The following is a 23,038-nucleotide window of genomic DNA, read 5'->3' on the forward strand; positions in this document are numbered from 1 at the left end:
ATCAAGTACCTGTGAGGTGTGGTGAAATGGGGTTAAATGTCATGTCCAAGATTATTTCACTCACATAGCGACGTGCAAGCACGTGTGTGTGTGTGTGTGTGGCTGCTTGTACTAGTCTGGACTAATGCCGATTTTATAGTACTAGCCCACTGACATACCATGCCGCAGTTTAACATGAACACCTGACTCAGACACAGTATACTGACTCAGAACCAACCAGTCCTTGTTTTATCCCTCAATGCAAAGCGCCAGACAGGGTAACAACAAGTACCATCTCTTAACGGCTGAGGTTCAAACCAGTTAATAGTATATGTCAAAGGAAGACGAGACAAAAAAATAGGATCAGAATAGGATATTTTATTTCCTCCCAGAACTTAAAATGTTTCAGTTATAAAAGTTTCTGGAATGACAAACTATTACATTACTACACATAAAATCTCAACAAACAATGACATTAAGTCTGCAACAAATTTTGGCATGTACAAAGCAAACATAATAAACAGTAGTTGAGGTCAAGATGTTTTTTTTTTCTTTTTAAAGCAATTAGTTGAAATGATGTCAGTATCTTTCGAAAACTTACATAAATGTAAAGCTTAACAACATTGAACTGGATGGAGTGAATGTTTCACCTCCACTTCAAGAATGAATGTTTCCACCTATGTTTCCCCGGTATCCATATCCTGACATAATATGCTAAAAAGAAGTTAAGGACCCCTTTCATATTACTATCTGTTGTAGTATGACTGAGTAACAATACTAATATGAAAGAATAGTGAGTGAGTGAGTGAGTGAGTATGGTTTAATGCCGCTTTTAGCAATATTCCAGCAATATCACGGCGGGGGACACCAGAAATGGGCTTCACACATTGTACCCATGTCGGGAATCGAACCCGGGTCTTCTGCGTAACGAGCGAACGCTTTAACCACTAGGCTACCCGACCGCCCCATATGAAAGAATAGGGTGGTCCTTAACTTCTTTTGAGTAGAAACACAAATGGGCATCAATTGTGGGCTACTGTGCAGAGTTTTGTAGATAGGTTTCTTTTCACTTGTTTCACCCAAATATAATTCTTGAAAGGTGGTTATCCTATGCATCCTGTGAAGTGAGCTGGGCGCTCTATAAAGTGTCCAAGCAAGTACTTTGACTTAAAGTCAGCAATCAGTTTTTAGGAATGATGAGATGGGTAAAAAAAAATATTTGGAGTTGTTGATAATATATAGTAGCAGTAGGGGCCAAAATCTGAAGATACTAAGACTTGACATTAGCTACAAATGATGTACACATTACTTTACTTCTTTCATTACATTACTTTACTTAGGATGAATAGATGTGAAGTGTTGAATTCCAACAGTGTCTTCTTTCTGAATGATGGCTTTTAGAAAAACTTTCACTACATATATAACAAAAGAAACTATTGCACAATGAAGTAGAATAATATGTGTCAGGGAAGAAATATTTAACATAATTCAGCAATTCATTTCATTAGCTTCAGTATGCTAACTACATATCCTTACAATTTCCCACCGATTTCAGACTATCAGACCCTGGCCATGCCTGTTGAGGAGCCTGGGGTTCTTGGAAGGAGAACTGTGAACCTCTTCCGGTTTAAACCGAACCAGAGCAGTTCTGTCTTTGAATTAATGACAATGACCTATCACAAACAGACTTGCACCAAAGATTAACGAAAAAGTTATGGACATGTTTGACAGAACACAAATACTTTGAAGAAGTATATTTGAAAGAATCAGGTGGTCCTAAATGTTTTTGAGTAGTAGTCAAACACTGTTGTGTCGAACTTTCCGCTGTCTCGTGGTAAAAGCTTGGTCCCTGCATATTCCTTCTTCATTCATAATTTTTCGAGTGTGTCGAACCTCGGATAACTTCAACACAACAGTGTTTGACTGTATAATGTAGTGAGGCACAGAGAAAAGACCTGTATATGGCAAGAACTAGTCTGCCAGAAGATGTCAACTGTCAAGCTGCATAAGATGTAGAAAATGCTTCTGTTACAGCAGTCACACGTGAGACAATATCGAGGACTAAAACAAGAAAGTGCCTATATACAAGGCAGCGAATACATGCCTATATTACACCATGCTTCTGATCTACAGATTCAGATATAGATAGGAATGGAGCTGAATATGATGTGATAAGATAGTTATGTCACAGAGTGTCCTGTATGCAGAGGCTAAGTATATACATAGAGATGTATGACTGGGTGTACAGAGATAACGTATGTTGAATGAATGTTAAGACATGTTAGGTTGTTGTGAGAGTATGAAGGTGAATGTCTACCACTCAACAGAAGTTAAAGAACACCCACTTTTTTCATATGACTATAGTTAATCAGTCATGGCAGATTAACTATAGTCATATGAAAACATGGGGGTTTCTTAACTTCCCTTGAGTAGTATATATGTAAGATGTGCATGCCTGACATAGATATGACGATGAAGAGCTCGAGAGGATGTGCTTGTGACAGACAGAAGATGATCTATGTTAGCACTTGTGAGGGAAGCCGCTTGAGTTGCCCTCTGACCAGCCAGCTGACATTGTATGGTGACTTGATGTTCGTGATGGATGAGCTGAGATCCTGTACTTAGGTGTTGATCCCTCGTCTATGCATCTGGCTACTGAACTTCTTGTTGGCTCTGTGTTGTGCCATGGCTGCTCGTCTGTCGTCTCTAGCAGAAGTGATAGAGGTTACAATGTGTTACTTATGGAATAAAGCAAAACATTCTAAATATTAAATAAACCGTTCTTTTACAAACCCTCAATCTCTAACACATACATTAGATTAAATAAGAAAAACAAATTCAAACACTATAAGTTGAAGCAGTATCATGAGCCTCTCTGGCTCGTATATAGCCTAACGAGGGACATGAGCCTCTCTGGCTCGTATAAGCCAGTGAGGCTCATGTCCTTCGTTAGGCTATGTACAAGCAAGTGAGGCTCATGTCCCTTGTTAGGCTATATACAAGCTGGAGAGGCTCATATCCTTCGTTGGGCTATTTACGAGCCAGAGAGGCTCATGTCCCTCGTTAGGCTATATACAAGCCAGAAAGGCTCATGTCCCTCATTAGGCTATTTATATAGCCTAACGAAGGACATGAGCCTCTCTGGCTTGTATATAGCCTAACAAAGGACATGAGCCTCTCTGGCTCGTATATAGCCTAACAAGGGACACATAAAAACTACATATACTCCTCATGATCCTGCTACATCAAATTTATCCAACCAGCATGTTTCAATCTGCCATTGTAAAAGAATTAAAACAAATTGAAAATAATAATAAAAGAAAACAGAGGTTAAAGTGGGGATAAAACCATTCCCTCACTCTTTGCATACAATGCTACACTTGGCACACACACTTGACACCTGCCTGTATATAGACTAATTACATACAATGTAACAAGGGTGTCGTCTATCCTGTGTCACACCCCTTGTGTTGGCATACACACTTGACACCTCCCTGTACATAGACTAATTACATATAATGTAACAAGGGTGTCGTCTATCCAGTGTCACACCCCTTGTGTTGGCACACACACTTGACACCTCCCTGTACATAGACTAATTACATACAATGTAACAAGGGTGTCGTCTATCCAGTGTCACACCCCTCATGTGTTGGCAATATCAAAGCCTGATGTACCAACCTAGAGGCAACTTTTGGAGCTTTCATCCCTGAGTTGAGTTGTCCGGCATAGGAAGTATCCCCTACTGGCTTCAGCTTGCCCTTGTGGGCCCTCCATGTTACTGGCCTGGCTAGACTGGCTTTCAAATCAAAGCTGGCCTTCTTGGACGACTTGCCATCAGGCATGGTGGTGTTCAGAGAACCAGTGAACTTGAAAGGAGTGACTGAAGACAAATAGTTGTGATTTAAGAATGGGAAAGGTGTTTGGGCATCTTGTATCAGCAGAATCACAGCAGGTGAGATGAAGGAGAGGCCTAAACAATGCCTTGTAGCCATCCTTGGGAATAGAACCTGTTCTGGATTGGACACTAACTTGCACCTTGGCTCTTCTAATATATTTGGGGATAAGTTGTGAAAGTTTGATTAAATATCATCTTAGTTGTGATGCAGATTGTAGACTTGCACTGTTATTGAACCATCAACCAAGGAATAGAATCATAGTGAATCATGGATTCAATCCCATGACCAAGGAACACTGAAACAGTAAACAGAGCTGCGACTCCCTGGGCCACCCATCCCCACTTTAAACAGTTAGTGTTACTGAATTACACTGAGACAATGTCCAAATTTCACACATACTACTAATTACATAGCATAGACCTAGACTGGAATGGAGCAGTCCTATAGTCCTATAGATTGTCAGATCTTTAAAAGATGTCTCTTTAATTCATTCTGAGTCTGACTGGGCAGATATCCTGTTGTATCTTGTATATATCTAAATCTATCTCACCTCCAGTTGTCTTCTTGGTGGACACGACTCCCAGTGACTTTCTCTCAGGCTTCCTCTCAACTGTGCCTCCCGCTTTAGGTGTCGTCTTCTTGCCAGCCCCCTGTGTGACTGGAGTCTTACCTCCTGGGTTGGAGTTGGGTGTCTTGGCACCAAAATTGGTATTAATGTTTTTGGTCTTAAACACAGTTGGCTTGAAAGGAGTAGGCCCCGATGGGGACTTGAACAGATTGGTCTTGGCATCTGTCGTTGGTTTGGGCTTCAACTGAAAACAGACAAACAAATAACCCTACACTAAAATCTTTTAACATAATTATAAGTTCCAACTTTCATCATTGATCACTGGTTCCATGTGACTGTAATACTGAAATATCCGATGGCTGATTAATGCTGGCCATGTCGAAAGTTCTGCTCCAATGTTTGAGGAAATCATTTCTACCCAATCCCTTTACCAGTGATCATGTACCTGAAGATGCTGAAGAGAAAGACTCTGTTAACTTGAAAATAAATGTGTGAGAAAAGCTGTCATCTTCCCTTCGCTTTCTCACCTTGTTTTCATTGTTTGGTGTTTTCTGGTTTCTCAGACTGTTGATGGTCTTCTTGGACTCCTCCAGAATCTGGTTGACCTTGGTAACCGACTTTGTGATAGACTTTGTTCTCTGTCTCTTCTTCTCTAAGTACACATCAATAGAGTCAAATCTGTCGAACTCCTTCTGATGGACTCGGGTCCAATCCTTGTTACCTGGATTCAACAGAGTAGAGAGTGACAAAGTAACTACAGAGAAACAATATCCTGTGTATTTAATAAACAAACGACGAGTGGGAGTTGTTTATTGTACAATAAAACACTGCAGGGAGAATAAACCATGAGTACCCATATTTAATTAATGATGACTCCCTCAATAGAATCCAACCTCGGCAATGTTGGACAAGTCCATTTTATGTACAGGTGGGTATTTCTCGCATATTCTCACAATCATATCTCTCCCAGTTTGGGATGCGATCGTTCGTCCATCCCATTCATCTGCATTGCCCAGCTACATCTATGGGGAACAACTCACTAGACACTCCCCTCTCAAAACTAACAAAATCATCAAGTTGTGAAAGCATGTTTGAATCTCAAGAAATTACGTCATGTCAGAACATTGTTTTATTGTGAAATAAACCATGCTTCGTCCTTCATTGTTCTTTGCGATTTATTGTGTAGCTATCTTATATTAACTAATACATGTTTGTTAAGTAGTTGCTTACAGGTTTTCTCTCTTTCAAACTGACATGAGGAAATTCAGTGCAGGAGTCTAGTGCTGGTAATCACCCTGAATATTTTTCATAACAATACTGGCTCAATTGGCAGACCAGTGTTCCCGTTTACCGGTAATTACCAGTATTTTACCGGTAAAATTAGGCTTGGACTGGTAATTCATGTGACTGCCAATCCCTGTGGACCGGCAAATAAAGTACCCCATAAATCTCTGTTGAACAAAACATTGGCGATATTCATATAAGTATTTTTTCGACCGAAGTCAGCTTGTCTGTCCATCAGGGTTTCCCCCGTCTATATTTAGTGAAATAACATTCACTTTGCTTTGCAATTTCATCTTTATTTCTTGCGACTTAGACTCAAAATATTTTTAAAAAATAGAGAGAAAATTGTTACTGAACTTTGTGTGTGACGTGCAGATCTATCTGAGTTACTTCAGATATGATGTCATGGCATTAAACCTGATGTTGAAAGAATTAAATCCAGGTAACTTTCATACAGTTTTTGATTTGTTGAAAGTCGGGACTGATTAAAATTTTTACAAACCTGTAGAGGTTATGAATTCTCTGATGAAATCCTCCTTGGGGCACTTATTGCATTTTCCTTGCTCAAGAAAATCTATATGACATAGTTGTAACCATTTTCCTTAATAAAAAATGTTACCACACAAAAAACTTCGTTTTTGTATGATATACGACCACCCTTACGGGGCCTCACCCCCAACGGCGCCTCACGCCAGGGGGAGCAACTCTCACCCAAATCACTTTCCATATGTCAAATGCTGACGGAATGTGGGGAGGTGGGTGGCCGTGCCCCAAGGAGGATTTCATCAGAGAATTCATAACCTCTACAGGTTTGTAAAATTCTCTTTCTGATTAAATCCTCCTTGGGGCACTTATTGCATCAAGACAGACTCCCAAAGATAATCTAGGAAGTGGCATCCGTCAGCAACAGGCGTAAATAAATACATCGTATTTGATTATTCAACAGAATAAAATATTGAGTTCAATAAATGGAACCAACCTTATCGTGAGGCACCACCGTCGAAAGGCGGGGGCTAGAGACAGGGCGTGGTCGACCATATATTATGATAAAGCCTGTTTTTGCGGCTTGTCATAAGTTGAGAACTCGAAACACCTCCCACCCCCCCACACTTTTTTGAACAAGTGATATAAGGGCGTAGATCACGAGAGACCATAACCAGCGCTGAGCTAGGCCAGAGGGTCCCCGAGGATCGAAGGAGTGCGTGCGCAAAATACGAGTATTATCGAGTAGTAAGGACTGATATTTATCGACCGCAGAAGATAAAATCCGGACCATTACTGAGCAGTATAACCGGAAGACTGTCTAAAATCTCGAATGCTCAATCAGCTAGAGATTAGAACTTTGCCCAGTTCGGAGAACTGACTGACCAAACCGAGTACGCTCGCTTGAGTGTTTGTCGAGTTGGTAAGGTTTGATGAATCGTGCTCGGCTGGCTCCAAATAGCCGCGGAGCAGATCTGCTCAATGGGCAGAGCCGCCGCGTACGCTTTTGACGCAGCCACTGCTCTAACCTAATGAGCCTTCAACCTGGTAGGGGGGTCCCTGCCTGTAAGCGTATACGCTGTACAAATGTTTGAAACTATCCACCTCGAGATAGATTGTTTACTCGCAGGTGAGCCAACCTTCCTACCGCAGTAACAGCAAAATAGTTGGTTATCCTTACGGATTTCTGCTGATATAGGCCTTGAGAGTCGTGCGGACATCCAAGACATGAGCATGTCTTGCAGTGGTCCCCGACGAGGAAGGCTGTGAAAGAGCGGGTAGCTCAATAGGAGCCGTTCACGTGGAATCGTGTGCGACCCTAGGACGGTAATAGTCCGGTAGACGAAAACTGACTGTCCCGGTGATATTTATCGACCCCATGGAAGACAGTTATTTTGGGATCGGCTGACATAACACGAATGTCGCCTACCCGTCTGCCGGACGTTACCACCACAAGGAACGCCGTCTCCCAGCTCAACAGCTGAAGAGAGAGAGACGACAGATCCCGAAAGGAAGGACCGGACAGCCAATCTAGAATGATTGACAAGTCCCAAGGGGGACTGATCCGCCGGACTGGCGGTCGGATCCTGTCCACACCTGCTAAAAAGCGCTGCACTAATGGATGTGCACCCAGAAGTGCCCCGTCGACAGGGACGTGAAAAGCTGCGATAGCTGTAGAGTACCCTCGGACTGTTGATGCGGCCAGGCCGTCATCTAGTCGCGACTGGAGAAACTCAAGCACGGATACGAGATCTGCAGAAAAAAGATCTGCAATCCCTCTATCGACACACCTGGGCGCATAGCAGGCCTATCTATCGTACTGAACGTTTGTCGAATCCCTCCGCGAAGCCAGTATTGTGTCTGCAACTCGTGCAGGAATACCGCTCTTCTGGAGGCGATTCCTGACAGTGGCCAAGCCACCCATTGAATCCTGAGATTCGGGTGGAGGGCCCCGTTCTGGGATAGGAGGTCCGGTCGTAAAGGTAATATAACAGGAGGCTGAGCCAGAAACCTGAGTATTACTGGAAACCCACTCTGCGCCGACTAAAGAGGTGCCAGGAGCACAATTAGTCGCGCAGGCTGAGTGCCTAGCTGAGACAGGACCTTGGAAATCAGAGGTACTGGGGAGAATGCCCACAGAACTGTCCGTCCAATCTAGCTGAAAGGCGTCCGGTGCCACCGACCTCGGGTCGTGGACTCGGGAGCAGAACGTTGGTGTCTGGTTATTTAACCCAGACGCAAACAGATCCACCTGTAACGACCTGTATAACAGGGAGAAAATCCCGAATATCCCCGGGTCGAGCCTCCACTCGTGAGGAGCGAGGATCCGGCAAGACAGAGCGTCCGCACGGACGTTGTCCACCCCCGGGAGATAAACAGGTAGCACCCTGATATCGTGAGAGTCGCACTATAGTAGGAACTGCCACGTCTTTCGTCGAAGCGACGGAGACGCCGTTCCCCCCTGCTTCCGGATGTAAGTCATCGCCGTTTGGTTGTCCATCTCTAGACGAACCACTTGGCCACGAAGCAGATCCGGGAAGCGTTGGAACACCAACCTGACCGCTCTCAGTTCTAGCACATTGATATGCAGTTTGATCTCCTGCTGGGACCATAGTCCCGAGGCAGTGTGATCATTCAGAACGCCTCCCCAGCCGGAGAGTGACGCGTCTGTTTGAACTGTGAGAGACGGAACGGGAGTGATTCCCGACCTCGGTCCACCACTGGAGGTGTGTAATGAGCCACTACGGAGTCTCGAGCACAGTCTCGAGATCTTCCGAGTTCGCCCAAAGTCGACGGAGTGCTTGTTGAATGGGACTCATTCTCAAGCGCGCCCGCCAGACCAAATCCACTGTCGCCGCCATGTTGTCCAGTAACTGGAGCCATGTACGAGCAGTGTGACTTGCGCTTAAGGGACTTGATATCTTGTGACAGAGATACACGTCCTCTCACCGTGTTGAAATTAGCCACTAGGAAGACTAGATTCTGAGTGGGGCTCAGATCTGACTTCTTGAGATTGACCATCCACCCTAGAGTGATCAGAATATCTATCACTTGTTGTGTAGCTATCTGACTCAGGGATTGCAATAGAGCTCTTAGTAACCTAGTCGTCGAGGTACGGATGGCAGAACCGACCTTTTGACCTGGCCACTTGGGCGGGAATCAACATCAGCTTGGTGAACACCCTCGGGGCCGTGGAGATCCCGAATGGTAGAACCCTGAACTGATAACACCTCCCGTCGAAAGAAAACCTCAGGTATTTCTTGAACTCTGGATGTATTGGTATGTGGAGATAGGCGTATTTTAAGTCTATTGACGTTAGCCATTCTCCTGTCTCGACAGTTGAGATCACTGTTTGGTGACTAGGAAACAAGTCGAGTAGAAGCCCTCGCTTTCCTGTCCCTCGGGACCCGGTTCGATCGCAGCTTTCATAAGAAGTGCGTCGACCTCGGCACGGAGGAATTCCGCCTTCTCTCGGGTAGCAGGCACCGGTGTGTGCTTTATCCCGGAAAAGTGGAGGAGCGGATGAGTTTTCCCGATAACTTGCGACTATGGGTTCACCCGGGGCTCTTCGGGCGCTAATGGGAACCCATCGTTCCCAGCCCCGCGAAAAAGCTGTTGGCCTCGACCAGCTGCCTTGCCCCGGCCCGTGCCTCTCTTGCTCCTCACGGCGCCCTTATACCTGAAGGAAGCGGCGGCTTCCAAGCAGGTGTGGACGTCTGACCCGTGCGTTAGCGTAGGAGGGGACAATTGGAGAGGCCCGCTTACGCGGTACCTCCAACAAGGCCTTATGAGTCTTTGATGGAAGTATACAATTGAGCAGCCTCTCGGACCGCCTGCTGAGCCCCAGGGAAGAGGGTGGCACCCTCTTATACGGCAAAGCAAGTAGGTCTTGGCGTGTGTAAGTCGAGTATTTAGATACCGACATCCACCGCCTGCGCATGCACATAACAGCGCACATCATCTGCGATGCACAGCTACGAATAGCGTCCCGCGCAAGATAATGTTAGTTGCGCGGCCAACTCCGAAGAGTCGGCCGGCCCCTCTCCCGCTAACTCCCTCTGTACAGCCGACAGATACGCGGAGTGTACGGACACACGGAGCTGTTGGCATGCATTATGATATTGCTCCTCGAAGCATATGTAAGCAGCCTTCAACTCCGCACCGCACACGGGAAAGGGGGGGCAACCGCCGGCCCTGCTTGACCTTAGTCAAGTTGGGTGTCTCCGACTCTGGCATGGGCGCAGCAACCTGAGGCAGTACATGGACAATCCTGTCCCGCACGTGTCTCTGCACCCGGCCCGAGGCCGAGTCCCGGTGCCGAGGTGCCGGAGGTTCAAGGGAACCCACCTGGCACTGGGCTAGGTATCCACTAGTGAAAGCCTTGGCCTCGGAAGAGGCGTCTGGCTCCGCTAGGGTAAATTGTGCGTCGGTAGTGCACGGGCCGGTGCCCGCCACCACTACGCTGGGGAGCGACCTCGAGCCGGAGCCGAAGCTCGGTCTCGGATCGTCCCCGAGACAAAGGGAACCAACCTGGCTCCGGGCTAGGTATCCACTAGTGGACGCCTCGGCCTCGGAAGAGGCGTCTGGCTCCGCTAGGGAAAATTGTGCGTCGGTAGTGCACGGGCCGGTGCCCGCCACCACTACGCTGGGGAGCGACCTCGAGCCGGAGCCGAAGCTCGGTCTCGGATCGTCCCCGAGACAAAGGGAACCAACCTGGCTCCGGGCTAGGTATCCACTAGTGGACGCCTCGGCCTCGGAAGAGGCGTCTGGCTCCGCTAGGGAAAATTGTGCGTCGGTAGTGCACGGGCCGGTGCCCGCCACCACTACGCTGGGGAGCGACCTCGAGCCGGAGCCGAAGCTCGGTCTCGGATCGTCCCCGAGACCAAGGGAACCCCCCTGGCTCCGGGCTACGAATCCACTAGTGAAAGCCTCGGCCTCGGAAGAGGCGTCTGGCTCCGCTAGGGAAAAATTGTGCGTCGGTAGTGCACGGGCCGGCGCCCGCCACCCCTCCGCTGGGGAGCGACCTCGAGCCGGCGCCGAAGCCCGGTCTGAGATCGTCCCCGAGACCAAGTTGCCTGCCTCGGCCAACGCCGGGCATATCACAAGGTCTCGAAGCCGCGTCCGGCGCCGACAACGGGGAAGGCTCGGTCCGCATCTCCTCTCGGAGCTGAGACTACCTCCTCCATCATCGACGCCATCTGCGACTTAAGTAACGCAGAAAAGTCTGCCAAAGACAGTGCAGGAGAGGGTGCAGTGCTTACTACGGGGACCCTCGAGCCTTCTCCCCCGGCCCCCGGAGAGGGAGCGGGGGAGACAATCTCGGCAGCTTTTTTACCCTTTTTAGATGGGGAGGGGGGGATGTCTTAGTAGATCTGATATCTACCCCCGCCTTTAATAGACCTCTTTAAAGTGGAACAAGTAAACTTGTCTCTTTTGGGGGCCCCGGGGGGTAAAGGCAATGCCCTCCGCCAGACATATTCGGCAGCGTTCGTGCCTGTCTTAGAACAACCCGTACACAGTTTGAAGGTCTTGTAAACAAGACCGTAATTTCTGAGGTGGGCGGGAAGGGTATCAGCGTGTATCAGTGCGATATAAAGATCGGAAAGAAACGTGCATAAATTGTGAAACTAGAAGCAAAGGCGTAATGTAGAATGCGATTTGTAACGCGATACTAATAGCCAATGTAGTATAATTATAACACCAAAGGGGCGTGTTACGCGCTAAGGTGTAAAAACCCGTAAAAAAGGTAAGTGTAGTTTATGAATTAACACACCACCTTGGGTTTTGTAAAGGAAAAAATTGTAGACCAATGCTGTATGATATAACAAAACCCCAAGCCGTTTCTTAATGGCCTTGGTGTTACATGTATCAGCCCGTGGAACTACAATATGGACGCCATTACGGCCATTTGAATTCAAAGGTACCGTGCACGTGGCGTATTATTACAACTCTATAACTTCACAATGCGAGGTATTACGCCTTTGCAAAGAAAGAAATGTACCATACATACAGTTTGGTCAGCCATGGTTCTTGTCGAACGATAGATTTCTCTTATTTTTGTCTTGTGTGAAAAATCAACACGTCTGTCTCTTACAGATGACATAAGGAAAGTGATTTGGGTGAGAGTTGCTCCCCCTGGCGTGAGGCGCCGTTGGGGGTGAGGCCCCGTAAGGGTGGTCGTATATCATACAAAAACGAAGTTTTTTGTGTGGTAACATTTTTTATTAAGGAAAATGGTTACAACTATGTCATATAGATTTTCTTGAGCAAGGAAAATGCAATAAGTGCCCCAAGGAGGATTTAATCAGAAAGAGAATAGGGGGGACTGGTAATTTTCAGAGTTGCCAGTCCACCAGGACTGGCAGTTTCAAAAGCCAGCGGGAACACTGCAGTCATAACACGTCATTTGTCTCGAATTTATCATCAGTATGATGCAGGGCTTCACACATGGTGCTATTTGCGATGCATAGAAGACAGTCTTGTGACATCATTATTTCATTTATTTTCAAGGACGTATGTTTAGTTCAAAAGTGTACCGTCGGTTTAAAATGATTTTTCTTGTTGACAAATCGAAGTACTAATTACTTGTGTATAATACGCACTTGTATAAAATACGCACCCCTAATTATTGGCAATTTAATCCAGAAAAATATATCACTCGTGTATAATACACACTGACTGGGCCTCAAGACAACTGTAAGCATGGAAAGGTGGGTGGGGCAGGCAGTGTCCAGACTTACCAGGAGTTATGGCCTTCTGAGATTCCTGCTTCTTCTTGGCCAGGAATGCAGCAAACCTTGGGATCTGCGTACTGCAAGGTGGCTTCTCCTCCCCTCGAGTAGGGGTGCCAGTTTTCTTGGCTGTGTGAATATAAACCATGAGACAACTGTAATTTAGAACATAGAATAAACGAGATATTATAACTAGGATCACTGGGGTAATCAGGGCTGGAGTGAGTGCCTTACATGGAATCTTTCTTTTCTTTTGTTGTTGTTTAATGCCTCACTGCAAGTCTGTAAATAATGAAGACCAGACCAGACAATCCAGTGACTGACATCATGAGCATCGATCCACGCAATTGGAATACGATGACATGCATCGACCAAGTCAGTCAGCCTGATCACCCAATCCCGTTAGTAGCCTCTTACGACAAGCATAGTCGCATTTTACTGCAAGCATGGGTTTCTGAAGACCTATTCTGTCTTATATTGAATCAGCAACACAGAAAAACACATGGTAAGGGTGAGTGAGTGAATGTTGTTTTAAGGCCACCGTCGGCAATAATCTAGCCACATTAGCTGTACCTAGCAGCTTGTCAATAATCGAACACACCATCACGATGACCCACAATTGATTGCAAAGGATGAGACAAAATACTGATAAATTATACATACTGTGAGCAGCAATTTGTTCTGTTAAAGTAACATAAGGTAGAGGGTTGCAGGGGTAGAAACTAACTATTTAGTTCACTGGTCCTTTTAATAATAACATATAGCCAAACCCTTAAAAATGGCAAATTTCTACTAGTCCTTATGATACCTTAACTATTGGGCAGTTTGGCAAGGACTACAGGACTAGCGCTAATTTCTAATGCTGGGGTTGCATTCCTTGAGAGCCATGCATCAGTCACTATTGATTCCAAACAACAATCATGAGTAAATGAAAAGTGTAGACTGCTCTTGCCATGAATGTAAAAGTGAGCTACAAATTTATGTAATGAGAATATTTTGACCATAAAGCCGACCATAACAGAATGTGATACTGTGGAGTTAGAGGACCAACCAGGATACAAAACGGTCCGACAAATGGATCAGTTACATATCTGCACAGACATGACTTGTAATAATTAGAGATTAAACCCTGAATACATATGTCTGCCATGGAAGAATTCACATGACAAAGCAGGAGGCTGCTTACGAGGATACCAAGCTAGCTGTTCAGTCCAGTTCGATATTCCAATAGAAATTCTAAATGCTGTGAAAGAGGATGGTTCACCTTAACCATTAAACATGTATGTGCATTGAAGCTGACATGGAAAGGGCTTGCCCGCACAACAAGGTATCTTCCCAAATGGTTGTGAGTTACTTACCTTTTTGCACCTTCTCGTCTAGTGCCTGGAGTAAAGTAGCCTTCCGCTCAGCACTGTTCATCTCTGGCTTCATCACCCCAAGGATGGCCTTCACGCCTGGACTTGTGTCCTTCACCCCCGGGGAGGATGGGGTCAAGTTCATGTCATCCTTCTTCTCAAATGTGCTTCTGCGAATTCTCTTGTTGCTAGGCTCAGCTACAGGTGTAGATGGTTTACGGTCAGCCTACAATGAGAATGTTTTTTCAAATAAATACAAACAATGAAAGTTCGCTGGGGTTTGGGGGACTATATTATTAAGGTGTACATTATAATGGCATGTATCACAAAAGTGACCCATGACGTAACTAAATCTGGGGCATAATAAACTTTTTGAATAAAACGTTCAGATCAGATTTCTGTGACATTTTGGGGGACATTGCTGTGAGCATCAGTATTGTTTCTGAGGAGATTGCTGAAATGCTAAAGTCATATTACTCGTAGAATGATAGAATGATAGATAGATGGACAACATTGACATTAGCGCACTATAATTCCAGTTCAAGTGAGCTCAGAAATGGACACAGACATCTAAGTAGACAGTGACAGTGATATATTTATTACCTGTGGTTTGGGCAAAGACCCTGACCGTTTCCTTTTCTGCGACATAGGTGTTTTGGCCTGCTTGAGGTTCGTAACAGCCTTCATCTGAGGAGTCATGGGTGATGGCCTGACCTGAGCCTCTACCTTGGGGGGTACCGGAGTACGAGGTGTGGTCTTCCTGGACCCTGCCTTGACTGCAGCTACAGGAGTTCCACACAGCTTGACTTCAGGCTTGGGGTCCTAGAACAGTGGCAGGAGTCAGATTGTGCACAGGGAGAGTTAGTGAGTTGGGTCTAATGCCGCTTTAAACAGTATTTCAGTTATCATGTCTACATGTAGAAGGAGACCCTGAAGTGATCCAAGTCTTGGACACTTACGACTTTTTTGAAGCCCTGAGCCTGGACAAACTAAGGACCATTATCAGAGCTGTTTTTTTTAAACCCTGACTATAGGAATAAAGATCCGGACATGCAGAAGGGACACAACTCTGTACATTAAATTTCATCACCTTAGGCAAATTAGACGATTGCACACTTCCATGTTCGCAATTATCAACAAATTTAAAACAGGGGCAAACATGAATGTAGGATTTAGAAATTTGTCTACAAGTACGAAGTGTGAAGTATGAACCCATATATACTCACACTGCAATGAAATCTGCAGCAGTTGGAGGATGGACCGGACCAGGGCCCCGTTCCACAAAGCGATCTTAGCGCTAGAAGATCGTAACTCCCATACTTTAACAAAGGCTTACGACAATCATAGCACTAAGATCGCTTTGTGGAACAGGACCCTGACACTTACTTCATGTGCCGAACTTACTGAATTTGGAGATGACAGATGATGCACAAAAGAGGAGTAAGGAGGTAACCCATCACTGCATCAGTGTGCATGGTGTATCAGGCCACTGGTTTCTCCACTACACATGAACACTCACCAGCTATTTGGAAGATTATGGATTCCGATAAAACCTATTGTGAAGGCCTACTAATAGTGTACTATGTTTACATGAATACTTGCCACATGACAAATACCTTGTGTGTGAGAACAGGTATTATGAGTATCACTAAATGCTGACTGGTTACACTCCTCGTCAAACTACAGCACACACTGTGATAAACCCTGTCTGTTACACAACTTGGTACTTTAGAACATCGGTCAAAAGGGCCACTACCTCCTCTACAGTCTTCTTGGCTGCCTTCTTCCCCCTCCCTCGTCTCTTGGCCTTCTTGGTGACACGCCCGGCCTGCTTCGTCTCCACTTCATCTGTGTCCATACTGTCACTCTGAAACAATGGGACACAGCATTTAGGACACAATATCCCCATGACAGGAAATTATCTTGGATTCTAAAATAAGTGCCCTTGGTAGGCAATTTGGAAAAAAATAAAATAATACCCTTCACCATGGACCTAAATTATTTAGGATCAAGTGTAGCTTATATAGCTTTTCAACACATCTATGTGCATTTATGGTGATTTTCAATGCTGATTGTTCATTTGAACTTGTTAAAGCAACATAATGTCCTGCCCTCTAAGTCCATTTTATTAGAAAGCCAAGTAGCTCCTTACCTGAACATTTTAGGAGCCAAACTTACGTTCATAGGATTAGGAGCCAACCTTTTATTCCATGGAGCCAGACTGAGAATCTGAGATGACATATGTTCACCCAGGTTTCATCTGAGATAGGACATATGTTCACCCAGGTTTCATCTGAGATAGGACATATGTTCACCCAGGTTTCATCTGAGATAGGACATATGTTCACCCAGGTTTCATCTGAGATAGGACATATGTTCACCCAGGATTCATCTGAGATAGGACATATGTTCACCCAGGTTTCATCTGAGATAGGACATATGTTCACCCAGGTTTCATCTGAGATAGGACATATGTTCACCCAGGTTTCATCTGAGATAGGACATATGTTCACCCAGGTTTCATCTGAGATAGGACATATGTTCACCCAGGTTTCATCTGAGATAGGACATATGTTCACCCAGGTTTCATCTGAGATAGGACATATGTTCACCCAGGTTTCATCTGAGATAGGACATATGTTCACCCAGGTTTCATCTGATATAGGACATATGTTCGCAGGGGTTTCAATTTGTGAAATCTAAAGATGGGTTTTTTGTTGTAATAATAGACAGGTAACATAATTATGTAAATTAATTCCTTTTGGTACAATATCACTTGTGTTCGTGTCAATGTAACAGGGTAAAAAATATCCCAGCTATTTATGAAACACCTCTAATTGCATTAACTGTAAATAAACAAGACAAAAAGTGAGCAGGGATCACTAATGCCTCCTACTTCGACTCCAACATATTTCTATGTACAAAACACACAAAAAGAAATGTTTCTCAGAAAATCTGCTCATCAAAATCAAATTTTGCATGCACCTCTCCTATTGGTATAGAAACTGTACCCCCTATTGGAAGAAAGTCCATGAAGTAGTTTTTTCAAGTTATAGGTCACACAAATGTTCAAGTAAAAAAAATATTCAAAGTTCAAAACATGAAAAACATCATGTTTTTCTTCTTCAGAAAATACACATATAAAAATTAAACTTCACACTGAAGCTCTTCTATTAGTATGGAAACTGTTCCCTAAATTTGAAAAGAATCCATGAAGTAGTTTTCTAGTTATAGGTCGCACAAATGTTTCAGTAAAAATATCTAAGTGAAACATACCTGTATTCGTTCAGAAAATCCTACCATTGAAAACAAACTTAGCATTGCACCTCTCCTATTGGTATAAATACTGTACCCCCAATTGGAAAAGAATCCATGACGTAAGTTATACACTGTTATCATGTTATAGGTTGCGAAAATGTTTCAGTAAAAAAATGAAACAATTTTTTTAAAAGCTGTATTTTTTCAAAAGATCCAAATATTGCCATCAAACTTCACACTGCACCTCTTCTATAGATACAAACGTGTTCCCTAAGTTTGAAAAGAATCTATGCAGTAGTTTTCACTTTATAGGTAACACAAAAAAATGTCCTTGTAGACGGAATTACCTCCGCCCTTTTAGGTCAGAGGTATAATAAAAATCATGACATGACACATTAATAATTTATTATGTGTATGACACTGGCCTTGCAAACATGAGTTAGTTAACATGATCTGGAAATTACTATCTATTCATAGTTTAAATAGATATTGTTGCCAGTTATGTTTACTTTTAGGAAGCCAAGTGGCAAGCAGAAGATAAATTGAAGTGGCCAATCATACATTTAAGTCGAATTGGAAACCAAAATGGTCACTACTTAGGGGGATGATGTCACATGTCTCCTTTGTTGTTGAGAACAGTATATCACATTTTCCCGAGGCAAGGGAGTTAACTGACTGTAAAAGGTAAGACCCCTTTATTATAATGTAGAACTTGATCATCGATCAGATCATCTTGACTTGGTGTTTGAAGCAAATGCAAGTGTTATGGGAAGGTGGAATCTGATTGGTGAATAGGAGGGGCAATGAAGGAACATAACTCAAAATAACTACTGGTGGCGCCAGGAGTTAGATTAGAAATTCCAGCCTAGTTCAGAAAGGGTGGAAACTGGACTTTTAGAGTTAACTCCCTTGCTTCGATAAGATGAGTACATGATTGTTGCCATCACAAATTTATAACACCGACATTCCGACTGTCACTTTCATGATCTGGTAAGCAATGCTCTGATTGGTTGGATGAAAGGTCGTTCTGACGTGACCCTTAATGGGCTGTCCTCAGATCTTTGTTTAGCGATAGCGAGAACTAAGAACTAAGATCTGATTTTAATGAGACTGGTTTACAAATTTATAACAAGGCCATGATTGCATCATGAATCCGAATAATAGGTATCCCATCAGGGTTGACATGTCATACATTTTTCTTAATTTTCTTTCTTAAAATGACAATGAGTAAGATGCTGAATAGCCTACTCAGAATTATAGATCAGCCTTCACCTGTTAACGAAGTACCTTGCCAAATTCCACATAGCTCAATGGTTAGTCTGTTGAAGAACACTACCTGGTATGTCAAGTGATTAAGGATTAGTTTGTGGATAACGAAAATCAGGGAAATATGTATCTTTAATGTTAACATGTTAAAATCTTTAACCATATGTTAACATTTTGGACAGTGTTTTAACAGACACAACCAAAGACATAAGAGAACAATCAACAATGATCAAGAAAATCCAGCGATGCATGTTGCAGTGAAATGTATATTGAGGAGTCTGTTCTTATCATGCTTACAGTTACACTTTCTTCTTGTCTCTGTTGATCATTTTTGGTCTTGGCGTCTCCAGGTTCAGCTTGCTGAGTGTAGTATTCTCTTAAAGCCTTCTGGAGCTTGTCAATCTGAAACACAGCAATCATGTACTGAACAGAACTGCACACAGTTGTCATTCTTTGGCTGTACTCTATGCATGAGTCAACTGTTAAAACATGAAGACATAAGTACATAGATTTCCATGTTTGAAATTCTAGGCTGTGTCGTGACTATGTACACCAGTGTTTACTTTTTTCCAGGTCTACCATGCTTAAAATGTCATAACCAGAATGTTAAAAATAAAGGTGAGGTGGGGTGAAATTGGGTTTAACGTTGCATCCAAGATTATTGTACTTATATAGTGGTGTGCTGCATGCGTGCATGTACTAATCCGGACTGATGCCGATTTATAGAGCTGGCTCGCTGAAATACCATGCCGCAGTTTAACATGAATGCCCCACTCAGACACAGTATACTGGCCCGAGCCGACCCGTCCTTGTTTTAGCCCCTTAATGCCGAGCGCCAGACAGGGTAACAAAAAGTACCATATTTTAGTGTCTTTTGGTATGACTAGGCCGGGGATCAAACCCCGGACCTTCCGCTCTCTGGGAAAACGCTCTACCACTAGACCACGGAGGCGGACTAAAAATTAAGGTGGGCCAATAGATTCAAATATCACAAAGTCCTAGGATCCACTCTTAATCCTAACACACTACACTGTTATGTCCAGAAGTACTTATGTGTCATCATTGTCATGGGTTGTGGCCTCAAAAGTCAAAACGGCCAGAAAAAAGAGTCAAAATGTCCATGATAATAATAAATGAATATTCAATGTGAGCAGGATGTGTACACAGTATACTTGTAAGATGTTGTTATTACATTGTAATATCTTCCAGTAGAGTTCATGTGTTGTTTTTACCAATCTCATCAATTTGCTTTGATCTCCGTACTGACCAGTGTACCAATCTGTTGCGAAAATATGAATAAACTTTTATCCTAATGATGAGTGAGTGAGTTGGGATTAACACCACTTTTAACAGTATTCCAGTTATATTGCGGTGTGTCAGCTTAATGTGGGAGGAAAGCTCGAAGTGATGCAGGTCTCAGACGTTTACCACTTCGGTGAAACCCACGAGCACGGGTATGGTGCTGACAAACCTAGAAACATAATCGGGGCGAACCGTGATTCGAACCCACAATCATAGGTTTCTGGCGGGCCCAAGGGACGCAACTCTGCACAGCGAATCACGGCACCTCAGACGACTGGGCCACCCGTGCCCCCGTATCCTAGTGATGAAACCTTTCAGTGATTTTATTTCAAACGAATCCATTTGTCATGTTTGTGAGTAGGAAAACTCAACTCCAGAATTCAGAACAGCCCCTTGGCAACAAGAACAAATCTTCGCGGCCTGCAGATTGTACAAGGGAGGCGACGTAACACCATCTGAGCTGCTTAACATAAGCCCTTCAAACCATGGACTAAGGGTTTAATATGTGATAGGGATGTGTGATATGTGATGTGTGATGTGTAGTGCTGAGTTATTGCTGAATTAACATCTGTGTGTATATCATGCACATTGTGTTATGAACTGTTATACAATGTATATAATACACAATACTTGAGTTTTGTCTTCTTTATTTTCTGTGTGGCGTTATGATTTTTTTTTGTGTGGCCGCTTTTACTTTTTATGGTGGCCATTTTGACAAAGGTGTGGCCGTTTAGACTTTACCTTTTGAGGCAGTTCTGACATGAGGCCGTTTTGACCTGCTCCCCATTGTCATGACAACTTAACTGCACTAAACAAAATGAATACAAAACAGTATCTAAATCATTCTTATTGGTCTGCAAACATCAAAAGTACTAAGCCTAGGAAGGATAAACCAGAATACTAGGGCTGGCTATCGATACTGATCATAGAGAGTGATAATCATCAACTGAATATCGATCAATTATAAATAAATATCGGTGAGGTAACTTTGAGCAAATTTGCAAAACAGTCTGAAAGAAATCAGCACACTTCATGACACTGGTGAGTGGTAACACATTTATGCATGGATTACTCATGGTTTATGTTAGATATTATTGATGACAATTTTTATATCGATAATCATTAATGTTTCTTCCCATCAACAATACTTGCAATTATTGATTTTTTCAGCCAGCCCTACAGTATGCTACTTGCTATTGAGGACATAGTGTAAATAATGCAGGTTGACCTTAACAGCAGGGTAAACACAAAACAAACATGCAAACAGTCTGACTGAGACTAAATGCGTAAGTTTACTCCAAAAATGAACATATACATAATATATTCATATGCAATCACTGGAAATTAATCAATTATTTACTCTTGGGAGTTGTGTACATGGTCAGAGTGTTTCTACCCCATATAAGGTAATACTGTTCGATATCAAGGTTAAGTTATCAAGTGATCAAGGGAGGGACCATGAAGTAGATGTCAACAGTCATTATCAATGATTATGCAATACAATATTTGGATTGATTTGAGTAAAATTGCTTTGGATGCTTGTATTTGGTGTGATCAGGGTTCAAAATTAGTCTGAGCCTAGATTAATCTCAGGTAAACTGGTGACATTTCCTTGTGGAGGCATCTGGACAACCATTCTGCCATTTGGCAGATGACAACTCTGTAGCAAATCCTGTTGCTGAATAGTAAAAATATGCTCATGCAATCTATTGTATACTGTTAACATGGTGAATAGGTGTCCAAACAATTCGCACACATATAATTCTCCATACCAAACAATATTTTGCTTTTAATGTCACCTTATTATAAGAGTACTTCAATAAAAAAACAGATTATGTTTCCAGTAAATTATCAGAGTAAATTGGCTTTGAAATGGATTAGGAAGGCTTACTATTGTTAAAACAAATGTTCATAAACAGGAATCTTGAGGAATCTCATCTCTAAAACCTTCTCGTACTATTATCAATGGAATTATTTGTTTGTTTTGAATATATGTTTAAATCAATGAAAATAAAATAAAATAAAATAATAATGTTTTATGCTATTTGGCTACCTCTTATACATGTTGTAGGCCTAGGCCTCATACAGAAAATATGGGAGAGAAGTATAGGCCTACATCTGGGGAATTGTCTGTGCGGGTTTGTGTGTGCTGAACTTGTTGACGATTAAACTTTATCATCATATTTACTCCACGAGATTTTCGAAAGTCTTGATATCACCATATATTTGAAATCCAACAAACGTCAGTCGGAATTTACATACGAAGCCATTTCATCAAACATCGCAAACTCTCATCAGCTGACATTTCAATTTCAAGGACAACAAAATATACAAACCTTTACATTGGCTTTTATGCCAACACCTTTAGCTATCTTTTGCAATTCACTATATTTCATATCATCTATATTCTTCAACATTTGTTCCATTTTGTTAGATTATATTAATCCTGTCCCGAAGCGGAAATCACACACATCAACACTGGCAACATCCACATTCGAAAACTGTGTCGCTTCTTTTGATTGGTCAGGAGAAACGTTGTCAACCACGTTATTTATTACCTCCCCTTGTGTTGAGTATTTTGTGTTCCTACTTACAAAAAGTGTTCATCGTTCACGCTTCAAATTTAAATATTCTCTAAAAAGCATTCCAATTTGATATCACAACGTTATATGACTGTTCAAAGTTGAGTAATATGAATATCCACTTAACAGTGTTTGAAAATGAAACTTGACTCTGACGATGTACTTTTCAAGTTTGTTACCTTTTGTTCAGAGGGTAAGATATATCATTACACCGGTATTACCGAAGTCATTGAAACGCGTGAATGATAGAGCTGACGCAAAAGTTGTACCAGATGCATTGACAGCTAAATATCGACTCTGCCTTAAGGTTTTTGTCATACGTATATGTAAC

At 43.1% G+C, this 23,038-nt stretch overlaps 1 protein-coding gene across 1 annotated transcript; it reads right to left on the bottom strand.

Moving 5' to 3' along the window:
- Positions 1–337: 337 nt before the first annotated feature.
- On the bottom strand, positions 338–22,648 carry LOC124134833 (nucleolar and spindle-associated protein 1-like). Its single transcript, XM_046499890.2, has 10 exons — positions 22,462–22,648; positions 19,121–19,225; positions 16,056–16,166; positions 14,903–15,121; positions 14,303–14,525; positions 12,954–13,073; positions 4,974–5,167; positions 4,429–4,690; positions 3,661–3,862; positions 338–2,685 (listed from the first exon to the last, which is right to left on the bottom strand). Exons 1-10 carry the CDS (start codon positions 22,549–22,551, stop codon positions 2,601–2,603), a joined length of 1,611 nt encoding a protein of 536 aa, XP_046355846.2. The 5' UTR covers positions 22,552–22,648; the 3' UTR covers positions 338–2,600.
- Positions 22,649–23,038: the final 390 nt, after the last annotated feature.

The sequence above is a fragment of the Haliotis rufescens genome, unplaced genomic scaffold (genome assembly GCF_023055435.1).
Source record: "Haliotis rufescens isolate VD_foot unplaced genomic scaffold, xgHalRufe1.0.p SCAF_3, whole genome shotgun sequence".
NCBI lineage: Eukaryota > Metazoa > Mollusca > Gastropoda > Lepetellida > Haliotidae > Haliotis > Haliotis rufescens.